Source organism: Mobula hypostoma, chromosome 7 (assembly GCF_963921235.1).
Source record: "Mobula hypostoma chromosome 7, sMobHyp1.1, whole genome shotgun sequence".
NCBI classification, from domain to species: Eukaryota; Metazoa; Chordata; class Chondrichthyes; order Myliobatiformes; family Myliobatidae; genus Mobula; species Mobula hypostoma.
Window position 1 is genome coordinate 122,826,260 of NC_086103.1, and position 12,608 is coordinate 122,838,867.

A 12,608-nucleotide genomic window follows, 5' to 3' on the forward strand; every position below is an offset into this window, starting at 1 on the left:
ACAGTTGAACAGTTGTCAACTGTACTTTTTTCTAAAGGTGCTGCAAGTCCTACTGAAGGGTTTCAGCCCGAAACGTCGAATGTACTTTCTTCCATAGATTCTGCCTGGCCTGCTGAGTTCCTCCAGCATTTTGTGTGTCACATGGAAATAAAGTTGTGAAGGAATGATTATGGTTATATAATTGAAAGTTAATAGAAATTTAGAGCCATTGATTTTTTTCACTTCTCTTTTCATTGATTAACACTGATGACACATGGAAACTAAGAGATAAAATTTTAGATTATTATATACATAAGAGGTAGCTCCTAAATTTTAAGAACGAGTTATTTTTTGAAATGATCTTCCAAAATATTAAGGGAACTGATCAAAGGAGAAAATTATTATTTTGGCTGCTCGAGCTGTCTAAAATGAGGGGTCATCATCTAAATAATAAAGCTAGTCCTTTTCAGATGAACTTTTGATTGAGGAACAATGCCAGATATTATGGGCGGTAGAAATCTGGCACACACTTCAACAAACTAGTTGGTGTCAACAACCGTTTGCCTTAGTGTGTGCCAGATTTCAAACTGGAGGCAAATATTTACAAAGGTATACATTAATTAGCTGAAAAATATACCTAATGGTAAAAAGCAATGGGGATGTGGTTTTTGAGGAGGATGCAAAGAATATCATGGACGAAATGAGCATCTAACGAGGATGTCATGAACAGAGCAAGCACAAAAAGAGAAGTAATGTATGAGATCATGAAAAGGCAACGTAACTTCATTGGACATGTGATTAGGAAAGAGGAGTTAGGATGCACGGTAATTATGGGAAAGATCGAAGGGAACAAAGCAAGTGGAAGGCAAAGATAAATGATGATGGAGACAGCAGCCAGAGAACTGGCAATGAATACCAATGAATTGATCCACTTGACCCGAAACAGGAGTATGTGGGACATGGTAGTCAAAGCTCAAACTTGGCATGGCACCTGATGATGATGATGATGATGATGATGAGTGGTTAAAAAATATTTTCCCCCCCCAATACAGCCCGTCAGTAAAAGATGAACTCAATAAAAAAAACGTAATCTTAAAAGCAATGCTTTAAGCAAATTGAATAATTAACTGTGCTTCCAAATAAATTCTTAGTTATAAGCTATTTTCCAGCATCACTTACTATTTTTGATGAAAATTATGAAGATCTTGAGAAGGATCGCCATTTGTCATTCTCTTCCAGTTTCAGAAATGACCTTCTGAAATGAAGATCCTTTTGCACAAAAAGCCTCCATTTCAACAGACTAGTTAGAATAGCTAACTAATCTTGTATCCCAGTGATATTTGGAATAATTTTCAATTCATGCAACCCTGATCCTCCATCCAGTTGTCAATTTGTACTTGAAGAATTTGCAAAAGAAGCTTTCTTGTTGCCCCACTAACAGCTGTATTGGAAGCTTTTCGACTTATATAGATGATTAGTCTCAAGGCAAAAATTTAGTTACCTTAGGGCAAATACTATATTAAGTACCAATCAGTCAACACTACATTAAGTACCATCCACCCATTTTAAGGACTATATATGTTGTTCATTTCTCATTGGGTTGCATTACAGTGTTCATTACATTGATAAGTTTCCATTGCCACAAATCTTTATGAATTCTACTAAACCAATTCTGTGGTTAGCTTTACCGTCAAATTTCTGCCTTTTCTCCAACAACCTGCCCCTTTCCCATCCACAAGTCTCTTCACAATGCTCTTCAGCATTTCTTGCATGCACTTTGCTTTGAAGTGGACCTGGGTATGCAAGTACAGAGACAGAGAGATCATCTTCTACTTGTGTTACTCCATCTACTCCTATCAATGTAAGGAAAAGCATATTACTCCATATACAACCAACACTCTTCTACAAAACCATACTGAGCCATATTCAACTCATGACTTGCGACTGTCACAAAATACTATCCAGCAAGTTACAACCAAAATTTCACGTAAAAGTTTATCATAATGGAACTTCCTGTTTCAGAACTTTGAGGTTTGATTATGTTGAAATTTGAGATGTTTGGCCTTGATTCATGGTAACATATAAATGTTCCCTCAATGCACTTTAAGCACTGGAATATCTTCCAATCCAATTTTTCAGTTTTTCTTTACCTTGGTAACTATAAGTTTAAAATACAGAGGAAAAAAGTGGTATTTCATGTAAATAACTGACTAGAATGGAGGTATCAGTATAGAGCATAAAATTTAAACTAATAAAGCAGTGTTCATTGAAACACAGCCACGTCTTCATAAGTTATATACACCATTGACTTTAGCAAAAAAATTAGAAAGTATTTTAGATACAATATTTTAAAAATTGCAGTTGCTTTAAGAACTATATTTGTATCCTTCTGAATTTCTTTCAGGATGACTAACAACCCATTCATGCCATTAATATATGTGATAAAGCTTCTAAGCATTTTCAGCTGCTGAATTCCAATTCAGAGTAAATTCATTAAATAGAAGTGGCAGTTCAAACACAATTTTAAAAGTTTCTTACTAATTATAATATACACATGACAGGTATTCCAAAATAAATTACAAACCAACTTGATTACTATGCAAATTTGTATTCAGAGTGACATTTTGTGAAAGATTTGTTAAAAAATGGTTTAAACAGATGAACAGCATTGATAGTTACAATTCACTTCCGCAGCAGAGTTTATGATTTCCAAAAATTTGGGTTTTGGGACAATCTTCTTTGAAAATTCTCATACCTGATAAATGGGGAAAAAAGAAAACAGAGGGATTAATAACATAATTAAATAAGCAAAATAAGGAACAAAGATTACATCGGTTTTCTTGGTATATCTGCTGAGATTAAGTCAGTCATTTTTTGGCCTTTACAAATCACTCTTCCTGTAGTATCTTTCAAACACTGCAATAATTATCTGATGTGTTTTGGGAATAACAAAGGAAGAGAAGTATTTGCCAGGAATTCTTGTCTTTTCGTACAAAGCATACAATTAAAATCAATTAATCGCTGGGTGACAAAAAGAAATAAATACTTCACTGTCAATACAGAAATGAAACCTCAAATCAGCTGTTTATTTGCAATACCTGAACAGGTCCGAGTAAGTGCTCATTGCAATCCACATTTGTTTTTATATAACGGATAAAAGAAAGTGTTATAGAGATGGATTATGTGTAATTTTCTTCCTCCCCCAACACCACCACCCAAGAAATAAATCACTTGTAAAATAACAATCAAACCATCTACTTAGTAAAGTAGCTAGTACCAACAAAGAAATGTTACTCAGCAGGACATCTTAAATATAAGTCACAGCCAAAGTCAACATGAAAGCAATACAATAATTATCATACACCAATCAATTAATACAATCTTCCAATTTACCTCTGTTTAGGAACAACCTCATGGACACATTCCACTATCACTTAGGTTTCCAAAAAGATCCTTAAGTTATTGGGAATAACTGCTGATCAAATCCATTCATGTTAAGTTTGTGAATGGAAGATTTACCCAGGGCCATGAGCAGAATCACCAAGCAGTCTGATGTTCCCTATGTTCTAGATGACTGAAAAATATGTGAATGGCACATGGAGGTTAAAATACAGATCATAAACAGGAATATCAGACACATTTACAGTATTGAACCAGCTACAATATCAAGACATTACTGAGCTTCCACTGGAGAAAGCTCAACTTCCAAGTATTGAAGCCACTTTGCTGCTCAAGCAGCTTCGCTGGTCATGCCACGTCTTGCATGGACAACTCCAGCTTACCGCAAGCAATACTCTACGGAGAACTCTCTCAGGGCAAGAGATCGTGGTGCCCCACGCAAGAGGTACAAAGACCAACTTCAGCAGCAGCACTCTCAGGCAAACATTGAGGTCAATGAGTGGCAGCACAGCAGCTGGCTTATGACAGAGATCGCTGGAGAATGCTGATCCATGGGGCAGCCAAGTACTTTGAGGAATCCAGAACGACTGCTGAAGAGAAGAGGAGATGCAGGAAGGATCCTACTACCCAAGTGCCAGCACCCCATCTGTTCACATGTCCCTAGTGCTCCAGAGTCTGCAAATCCAGAAGTGGCCTCTACAGTCACCATGATCGTGCCGTTGCTCCTGAGGACTCTTCTTCCCTCCTGATCTTCACAAGCAAAGAACCAGCCATCATCACTGAGCTCCAAAAGGCTGCTAAATATTTAGTGAACAAAGTTGCAGAAATCTCTCTAGCTCAAAGCCCCACAAGGAGAATCTTCAAATACAGTGTGAATAATAAAGCTGCCACTAACTGAAGTAACAAAAAGATTTGTTGAACCTAGTTAAGCTTGATATCTTCAATAAGTTACTGTTACTGGACACTTATTCCACAAGTCTTCCAATCACCATCAGAAGAGATTTAAAGTTAAAAAGACCGGTTCACAAGTCAAATTATTTTTGTTAATATATGCTTCTTAACATTTTGTCTGTAGTCTTGAGGTGAACCGTGATCATTTAGAATTGAAACAACTCCGGAGGCTGTGAAGCTGTGAAAATCTCTACTCAGGCGGCTGTGACTGCTTAGAACATGCGTGTATTCAAGGCTGAGGTTAATAAATTCCTGATCACCAAGGGAATGAAGCGCCATGATAAATAATGTAAAACTTGAGAAAGATAAACTTATTGAATAGAGCTTTATTTTGAGGGGTGCACGCATGCCCACTCCTGCTTTTATATCTTATCATGGTACAGAACTTTAAAATATTTTAAAATGAAATATTTGATTCTATTGATGTACACTGGATCAAGAGATGGAAAAATCTTTTCAAAGATAGCAATTTGATCAAAATGCCGTAGAATGTAACAATTCAACATAGAACATTACAGCACAGTATAAGGCCTTTCAGCACATAATGTTGTGCCAACCTTTCACCTATTCTAAGATCAATCTAATCTTTCCTTCCCATATTTTTATCATGTATGTGACCATCTAAGAGTCTCTTTAATGTTCCTAACATATATGCCTCTATCACCACCCTTGGCAACATGTTTCGTGCACCCACCACTCTGTGGGGGGGAAAAAAACTTACCTGTGACATTCCCCCGATACTTTCCTCCAATTACATTAAAATTATGCCCACTCATATTAAACTTTCCCACCCTGGAAAAAGAAGTTTCTGCCTTCTACCATCTTGTACACCTCTATCAAGTCACCTCTTGTCCTTCACTCCAAAGAGAAATGCCTGAGCTCACTCAACCCATTCTCATAAGACATGCACAAGGCAGTATCCTGTTACATCTCCTCTGCACCCTCTCTAAAGCTTCCACATCCTTCACGAGGTGAACAGAACTGAACACATTATTCCATATGTGGGCTAACCAGGGTTTTATAGTTGCAACGTTATCTCATGGCTTGAACTCAATCTCCTGACTAATAAGACCATAATACAAAGGACCAGAATTAGACCATTTGGCCCTTTGAGTCTGCTCTGTTATTCAATTATGGCTAATTTCTTTTCCCTCTCCCCTCTCAACCTCATTTTCCTGTCTCCTCCCTGTAACCTTTGATATCAAGAACCTAATTAAGAACTTATCAACATCAACTTAAAATATACCCAATGACTTGACCTCCACATCCATCTGTGGCAATGAACTATACAGATTCACTAACTAAAGAAATTCCTCCTATTCTCTGTTCTGAAGGGGTGTCCTTGTAGACTGAAGCTGTGCCCCTGTCCTAGATGCTCCCAGTATTGGAAACATCCTCTTCACATTCACTCTTTCTAAGCCTTTCATTATTCTATAGGTTTGAATGGGGTTCCCCTGCATTCTTCTAAACTCCAGTGAGTACAGGTCCAGAGCCATCAAACGCTCCTCATATATTAACCCTTTGATTCCCAGGATTATTCTCGTGAACCTCTTCTGTACACTCTCAAATGCCATCACATCCATTCTTAGAATAGGGCTCCAATGACAATTCTACCCTTTTTATGGTGGTAGAGTGAATGTCTGGGAAATGGAGATGTGGGTTATCAATGGTGGGGGGGGGGCAGCATCACTGGCAGAGGAAGGGAAAAATTGGTCTTTAAAGAAGGCGGACATCTCACATGTTTTGGAATACAAAGCCTCATTCTGAAAATAGATGCAGCAGAGACAGAAGAACTGAGAAAAAGGAATAGCATTTTTATGTGATAGAGAAGAGTTACAGTCAAGAGAGCTGTGGAAGTTAGATTTATAAAAGCTATCAGTAGACAATCTGTATCCAGATATGGATACAAATTGAAAAAGGGGAGAGAAGTGTCAGAGATGACCAATTAAATTTTGAGGGCAGCACAGAAGTTGAAGGTACAGTTGATGAACATGCTGAGCTTAACATGGGTGCAGGAAGCAGCACCAATGCAGTCAATGGAGCACAGAAAGAGGTGGAGAGCATTACCAGTGTAGGCTTGGAAAATAGACAGTTTCACGTAGCCAAGAGAAAGGCAGGCATAACTGGGGCCCGTGCTTGTGCCCATGGCTACACCTTGAGTTTGGAGAAACTGGGAGGAGCTGAAAGAGAAATTGAAAGAGAATCACTTCACACTTTACTTTTGCAAACTGAACTCCATCTGCCATTTCTCAACCCAGCTCTACATCCTATAATTGTCATTGAAAATGGTTAACAATAGACATGTATTGTATATTTACCATTTCATGACAACACTTGCAGGGATAAACATCTCAGTAGGATTTGGAGTCATCCGATCTTGAGTCAGTGCAAAAGAGGATGAAAAATTATAGAAGTTGTCTAGCATCTTCTGCGTAAACTGAAAACATAAATTAAAGGACAGTTAAGACTCTGAAATTCAGTATTCAACACAAAATTCAAAAATGATTACAATTAAAATACTGCTAGCAGTATTCAAGAGACATTTTCAAACTTGATTCTTGAATGAAAAGTGTGTATAATTTTAGGGAGGGAACAGACTACTGAATTCGAGTTACAAAATACTCAGAAGCATGAATGATACAGATTAGTAAAAAAAAATTGTGCTAACAGTTTACGATTCTTTCACAGATTAACTTACACATAAATTACATCAAGACAATCTTTTTTTAAAAAAAACCGTTAACCCAAAATGGAACTAAGTTCCCAAAATTACTCCATTCTAGATTTTGGACTAGGAGGGAAACAAGAACATTAATGGCTCTTTTACCAAAAATAAATATTCATGAGCCATACACGCAAATTCAAAATTTTAAGGTCATTTTACACAATTACCCTGTTTCTTTGACTTCTGCAGGGCCAGGAAAGAAATCTAACAATTAAATCAGAGTTGACCAAAATGCTTAAGGGAAAGTCTATTGTTCCCAAGAAGAAATCTACAGTGATACAAGTTATAACTGTAATCATAAATCTATCATAGATTAAATCAATACAATTATAAACAATTATCTTCCTCACCTCTCAAATTAAGTGTCAAAAGCATTTTTTGGAGTTCAAAGTACTTTTATACTGAAGAAACACCGAAGAAGATTTTACTGGTATAATAGTTATTGTTTGCTCCAACACAAAAGTAAAACCTCAGCCAAACAAAAAAGTTAAATCAATTTTGAGACTAAAATTTTGTTTAAAAAACAGGAAATAAAATATTATGCAATTTACTGCCCCAGCTGATATAAATGCAAGGCTGAATTTACCAAAGTAACTTAAAAAAGTGAACAAAGCGTGGCATTATCAACATGGTTGCTGCATTTGCCTTTTAAGATCAGCAGAAAAATTCAAGTTTTCTAGCATTTAATAGGTTAATACTATTATTTTTGTTATTGTATTATTAATATTGTTTTTATTAATATGTCTGTGATTGGTTCCCTCTCACCTAGAATATGAGCAGTTGGAGGTATAGATATTTATTTTGCAGTGACTTCTCAAGTTTGAAGTGTTCTGATATATATTCAGCTCATTTTCTTCCTCTAAATCCACTCTTTTACTTACAGTACTTTTCTAAACTTCTCTGAACACTCTTGTTTCTGCACCTACCTGTGTAAATGAATCAACTGTCGATACAGATGCACTTGCTTCTGGAGTCTGCTGCGTTAACAGTTCCATGGGCTCCACAGAGATGCCAATTTGGGCAATTGACTGCGTCTGGGCAATATTCATTGTCCCAAAAGGGTGCTGGCTCCCTTCTTCTGCATGGTGATATGCACAAATAAAACACTCTAGCATACAATATAAACTTTTCCAATGAAGTTATTAGTGCATTGTTAATTATACCACACATACAAAAATTGCACACTAGTAGAATTGTATTCAATAATTATTGTATTTAAAAATTATTTCTAAGCACGATATAGTTAGACTATAAATTGAATAAATTACACAGCAAAACCTTCAGGTAGAATCCATCATAGTACGATGTTTGACTACAATTTTATACCAAAGGTGAGTAATGCTGGAGGAATTAACATTAAGATCTGATACCACAATAAACCTGGTGTAGGATTAGAAACTCCAATGATTTCACTGGGGAATTTGAACTTGAAGGTTAAAAGGCAGAGGGGAAGCTTAGGGTTTTGCATGATTTTGCTTTAGCTCAATGTTCCTAACTATTTTGTTAAAACTTTGAAATGATTTCCAATTATTTATTTTGATCTTAATAGTTTTTTTTTAATCTTACACATTATATGGAAAGGCTGAGCAAGCTAGGGATTTCCTCTTTAGACCTTTTTCCCAGGATGGCAATGGTTAACATAAGAGAACATACTTTTAAAGTGATTGGAGGCAAGTTGGGGGGGGGGGGGAATGTAAGAGTTTGTTTTTAAACACAGAGTGGCAAGTGCATGGAATGCACAGCCAGGGTGGTGGTAAACCCAAATAGATTAGGAACATTTCAAAGATTCTAAGATAGGCATATAGTTGAAGGAAAAATAGAGGATTATGTGGTAGGAAAAAGTTAGATTGATCTTGGGGATGTTAAAGGATAGCCACAATATTGTCAGTCAATGAGCCAGTACAGGTGTCCCCCGCTTTACAAATGGTCGCTTTACGCCACTTCACTTTTACTCAAAACATACATTAGTACCTGTTTTCGCTAACCAAACAAGGATTTTCGCTTTTACGAAAAGTGAAAATAGCGTTCAGCATTTGTTTTGCAGTGAGCCATTATAGAGAAAGACTACCATGACAGCGAAGCCTTGTGCAGGCAAGTGTGTGCGCATGCGTGTACGTGAAGATTTTTTTTTCTACAAATCGGTTTTTGGCTATATCTTCCCAATTCTGGAAAGTGAAACTACACTGTACATACATTATTTCTACTTTATATAGGCTGTGTATTTATCATATCATTCCTGCTTTTACTATATGTTAGTGATATTTTAGGTTTTATGTGCTATTTGGTATGATTTGGTAGGTTTTTTTTGGGTCTGGGAACGCTCAGAAATTTTTCCCATACAAATTCATGGTAATTGCTTCTTTGCTTTACGCCATTTCGGCTTAAGAAGGGTTTCATAGGAACGCTCTATTTTCGTAAAGGGGGGGGGAGAACCTGTACTGAGATGTACTGTTCTACGTTATCTTAGAATACCAGAGATAGTCAATGGAAGCTTTGTCAAAGACGAGTCTACCCTAGATTTGCTTTCTGTCAAGGGCTTTCTGAAGCAGGATCTCCCACATTTCACTGCCCATGGTACAGTCATTGTTCAATCTCACAACTAGTCTCAAAGATGAAGGTCAGAAAGATAGATTAGGTCAGGTGAGTGGTGGCACCTTCAAACCATGGTGGAGATTCCTGGCAGCAGCCTAATTCAGTACACTAGTTTGTCGTTTTAGTAGTGATATTGTAATTTAAAAGTCAATGGCTGCTTTATCGCAAAACCAAACGACTCTGACTTGAAACTCCACATTCTGAGGACTTGAACCATCATAGCAGTACAAAGAGTCAGTACAATTTTGCTAAGGCAGATGTTTTTTTGATAAACTATTACATTAAGGCATGCAACAGGAATTCTGCAGATGCTGGAACTTCAAGCAACACACATCAAAGTTGCTGGTGAACGCAGCAGGCCAGGCAGCATCTCTAGGAAGAGGTACAGTCGACGTTTCAGGCATGCCCGAGTCTTCAGGAAGACATGAAAGATATCAGTCCCAACACAGTTCAGCAACAAAGATCAAATATTTATTTCATCATTGCAAGTAGAACCTTGTGTGTAAATTGACTGCTGCATTTGCTGTTAATATTTAAAGTTTAATTTAAAATCTAAATAACTAAAATACTTCCATAGTTATCGAGATTTCTTTCAATATTTAAATCTGTCTTTTCCCTTATACTCAATAATAAGAGACACTATTTTGAAAGCCAACTTCTACTTACGTGTCTTTAAACGTGATATTTTGAATATTGCACTGGGTTTTTCATTAGTTATGAATCCTAGTAACTGCCACACCGGCATCCCACACTTGTCTGGGTAAGAAAAATAGACAGATCCTCCTGCTCCTACAGGAAATGGTGTTGTCCCCAGCATAAAGATCACAACGTGATTGACGCTCTCATAATCAGGAAGATTAAAGACAAATTTCCCCTCTGCAACTTGTTGTGCATCTGTCTGCACCTAGATATTGAGGAGAAACACCACTAATGGATAAATAGCATAAAAAAGAGGCCCAAGATATATTATAATATTTTCACAACGGCCAAGTTATAACAGAGACAAAAGCACATTTTTTTTTACAATGAACCATGAAGTCGTATTTCATCAGCCCATTATGTAAGGTTTTTATGCTAGCACAACGCCATTACAGTCCGGCGCATCTGAGTTCAATTCTGAACCAACTGCAAGGAGTCTCTCTACATAATTTCCCCAGGTGCATCGGTTTCCTCCCACAGTCCAAAGACATAGTAGGTAGGTTAATTGGTCACTGTAAATTGTCCCAGGATTAGGTTAGGGTTAATAGGGGTTGCTGGGGCAGTGTGGCCTGAAGATCCATTCTGTATTGCTAGATGGATAAGCGAGATAACATCAATAGACAGATAAATGGTCTTTTTCTTCTCTGTGTGGCATCCTCCTTTCTCTTAAATGCATTCCCTATTCACCTCAACTATCAAGGAGTTCTAAATGGCAACATATAAGGTTTCCTATTTTGCATCCAGGGAAGGAGGAACCATTTCCTAAAACAGTAAAGGAACAATGTTGTTTAAATAACTTACTGCTAAAAGTAATTTAAAAAGGAAGCCACTTTTGACATCAGGCATGGAATAGAAAGGTGAGGAAACTATCTTCACTCTCTTTTGCTCAGATCCTGAATACTGCACTAAACTTAGGCAGCACACTTCAGTAAAGAAATATTAGTCTTGGAACTCCTATTATGAAACTCATTCTCACCTGAATACCCAAACCTACTTCACTATCAATCCCACAACTACCACCTCACCTTTCCCACCAAGTTACTGTCTTATTGGCGAGTTACTTCTGCAACATACAGCACTGGACAAGTAGAGCTTTGCTCCAAGTAAACATTAACCAACACCATCTTCTCATCAGTACTAGTCGACAAGCTTCAAAAACCTGGGCCTATGTACCAGGCACACACCAAGAATGCGTGCTTAGCCTATTGCTCTACACTCGCTGCGCTTCTGACCGTGCGGCCAGGCACAGCTCGAACGCCAGCTATAAATTCACCGATGACACTACTGCTGTCGTTGGCAGAACCTCAGACGGCGACAAGGAGGCCGGTCAAGTGGTGTTGCAACAACACTCCACTCATTATCAAGACCGAGGAATTGACTGATGACTTCAAACCAAGGACATAAAAGGCAAACTAACAACACAAGCCAAACCGTTCCCAGAATAATGCAGGGCAGAGAAACAGAATTTAAACCAATTGGTCCTTTTATTCCCCCAAAACAGTCGTTTATTCCCCACATTACTTCTCACCAACTGAAACTACCATATTGCTTTCCAAACTCAAAACTATTTGGTTTGAAAAATAATATTTTAACGCCAAAATGTACATGCTGCGCACGGAAGAAATTCCAAAATAAACTCACCAATCGACCCGCAACCAGGCACCCGAACATGGTGTCTCAACAGATGCGCTGTCACTCAGTGTCTCGGACACAACTCCGGACAATCTCTGACATGTTAGTGCTCCTTTTCCCCCCTTCCCTCACTGGCAAACGCAGAATCTTCTCGAACCCGCAACGCTGCCACCGCCCTCCGACCTTTCACACCGGAAGCCCTCCCCGAACCGCTGTTCCCCGATAACCAGGTCTGCTGTCACGATCATCTTTCTCGTGGAGTCTTTGCACTTACTTCACTGAAAATTAATTGCATAAATTATTTGGTTGGCACCTGACTTTTAATGCAAATAGATTTTATTACCGGCTTTCGTTATACATCAATAAATGTCATTAGAAAATGCCATTTTTGCTTCAATTCCTTGCGTTTTGAAAGTCCCTGGTGTCAGCGGAAAGTTCGGCTCCAAGTAGACAATATAAACGATATATATATAACTTACAATAATAAATCCTTACTATACTTATGGGATTGTCAAGCTGAATGATGAGAGACTAATTTACCCCTTCCACAACTGTGAGAGACTTCGTGAATAAGAAACAGGTATAAAGAAGCCAGAGCTTCATTATCAGATGTGTCAAAAATGAAGAAAAT

General features: G+C 37.7%; 1 protein-coding gene across 4 annotated transcripts; it reads right to left on the minus strand.

Annotated features, from left to right (window-relative positions):
• Nucleotides 1-50: 50 nt before the first annotated feature.
• Nucleotides 51-12,169, minus strand: hikeshi (heat shock protein nuclear import factor hikeshi). 4 transcript variants are annotated; one of them, XR_010018697.1, is made up of 6 exons: nt 11,987-12,169; nt 10,313-10,550; nt 7,981-8,132; nt 6,648-6,766; nt 3,373-3,553; nt 51-2,734 (listed from the first exon to the last, which is right to left on the minus strand). XR_010018697.1 is itself a non-coding variant. In XM_063053899.1 (6 exons), the coding sequence occupies exons 1-5, from the start codon at nt 12,014-12,016 to the stop codon at nt 2,680-2,682; spliced, it is 594 nt and encodes a 197-aa protein (XP_062909969.1). In that variant the 5' UTR covers nt 12,017-12,169; the 3' UTR covers nt 55-1,772; nt 2,659-2,679. The 4 variants fall into 4 exon arrangements, 3 of the variants coding, with proteins under 3 accessions (XP_062909967.1, XP_062909969.1, XP_062909968.1); XM_063053899.1 differs by lacking the exon at nt 3,373-3,553 and having other exon boundaries at nt 55-1,772; nt 2,659-2,734; XM_063053898.1 differs by lacking the exon at nt 3,373-3,553 and having other exon boundaries at nt 55-1,832; nt 2,659-2,734.
• Between the last annotated feature and the right edge of the window lie 439 nt (nt 12,170-12,608).

Excerpts from the sequence above, each read along its gene's own strand:
- hikeshi (XM_063053897.1), bottom strand. The coding sequence starts at position 12,016 with ATGTTCGGGTGCCTGGTTGCGGGTCGATTG. Across the intron at positions 10,551-11,986 it reads GCCTGGTTGCGGGTCGATTG|GTGCAGACAGATGCACAACA; the intron begins GTGAGTTTATTT and ends CTCAATATCTAG. Across the intron at positions 8,133-10,312 it reads AATATCACGTTTAAAGACAC|AAGAAGGGAGCCAGCACCCT; the intron begins GTAAGTAGAAGT and ends ATCACCATGCAG.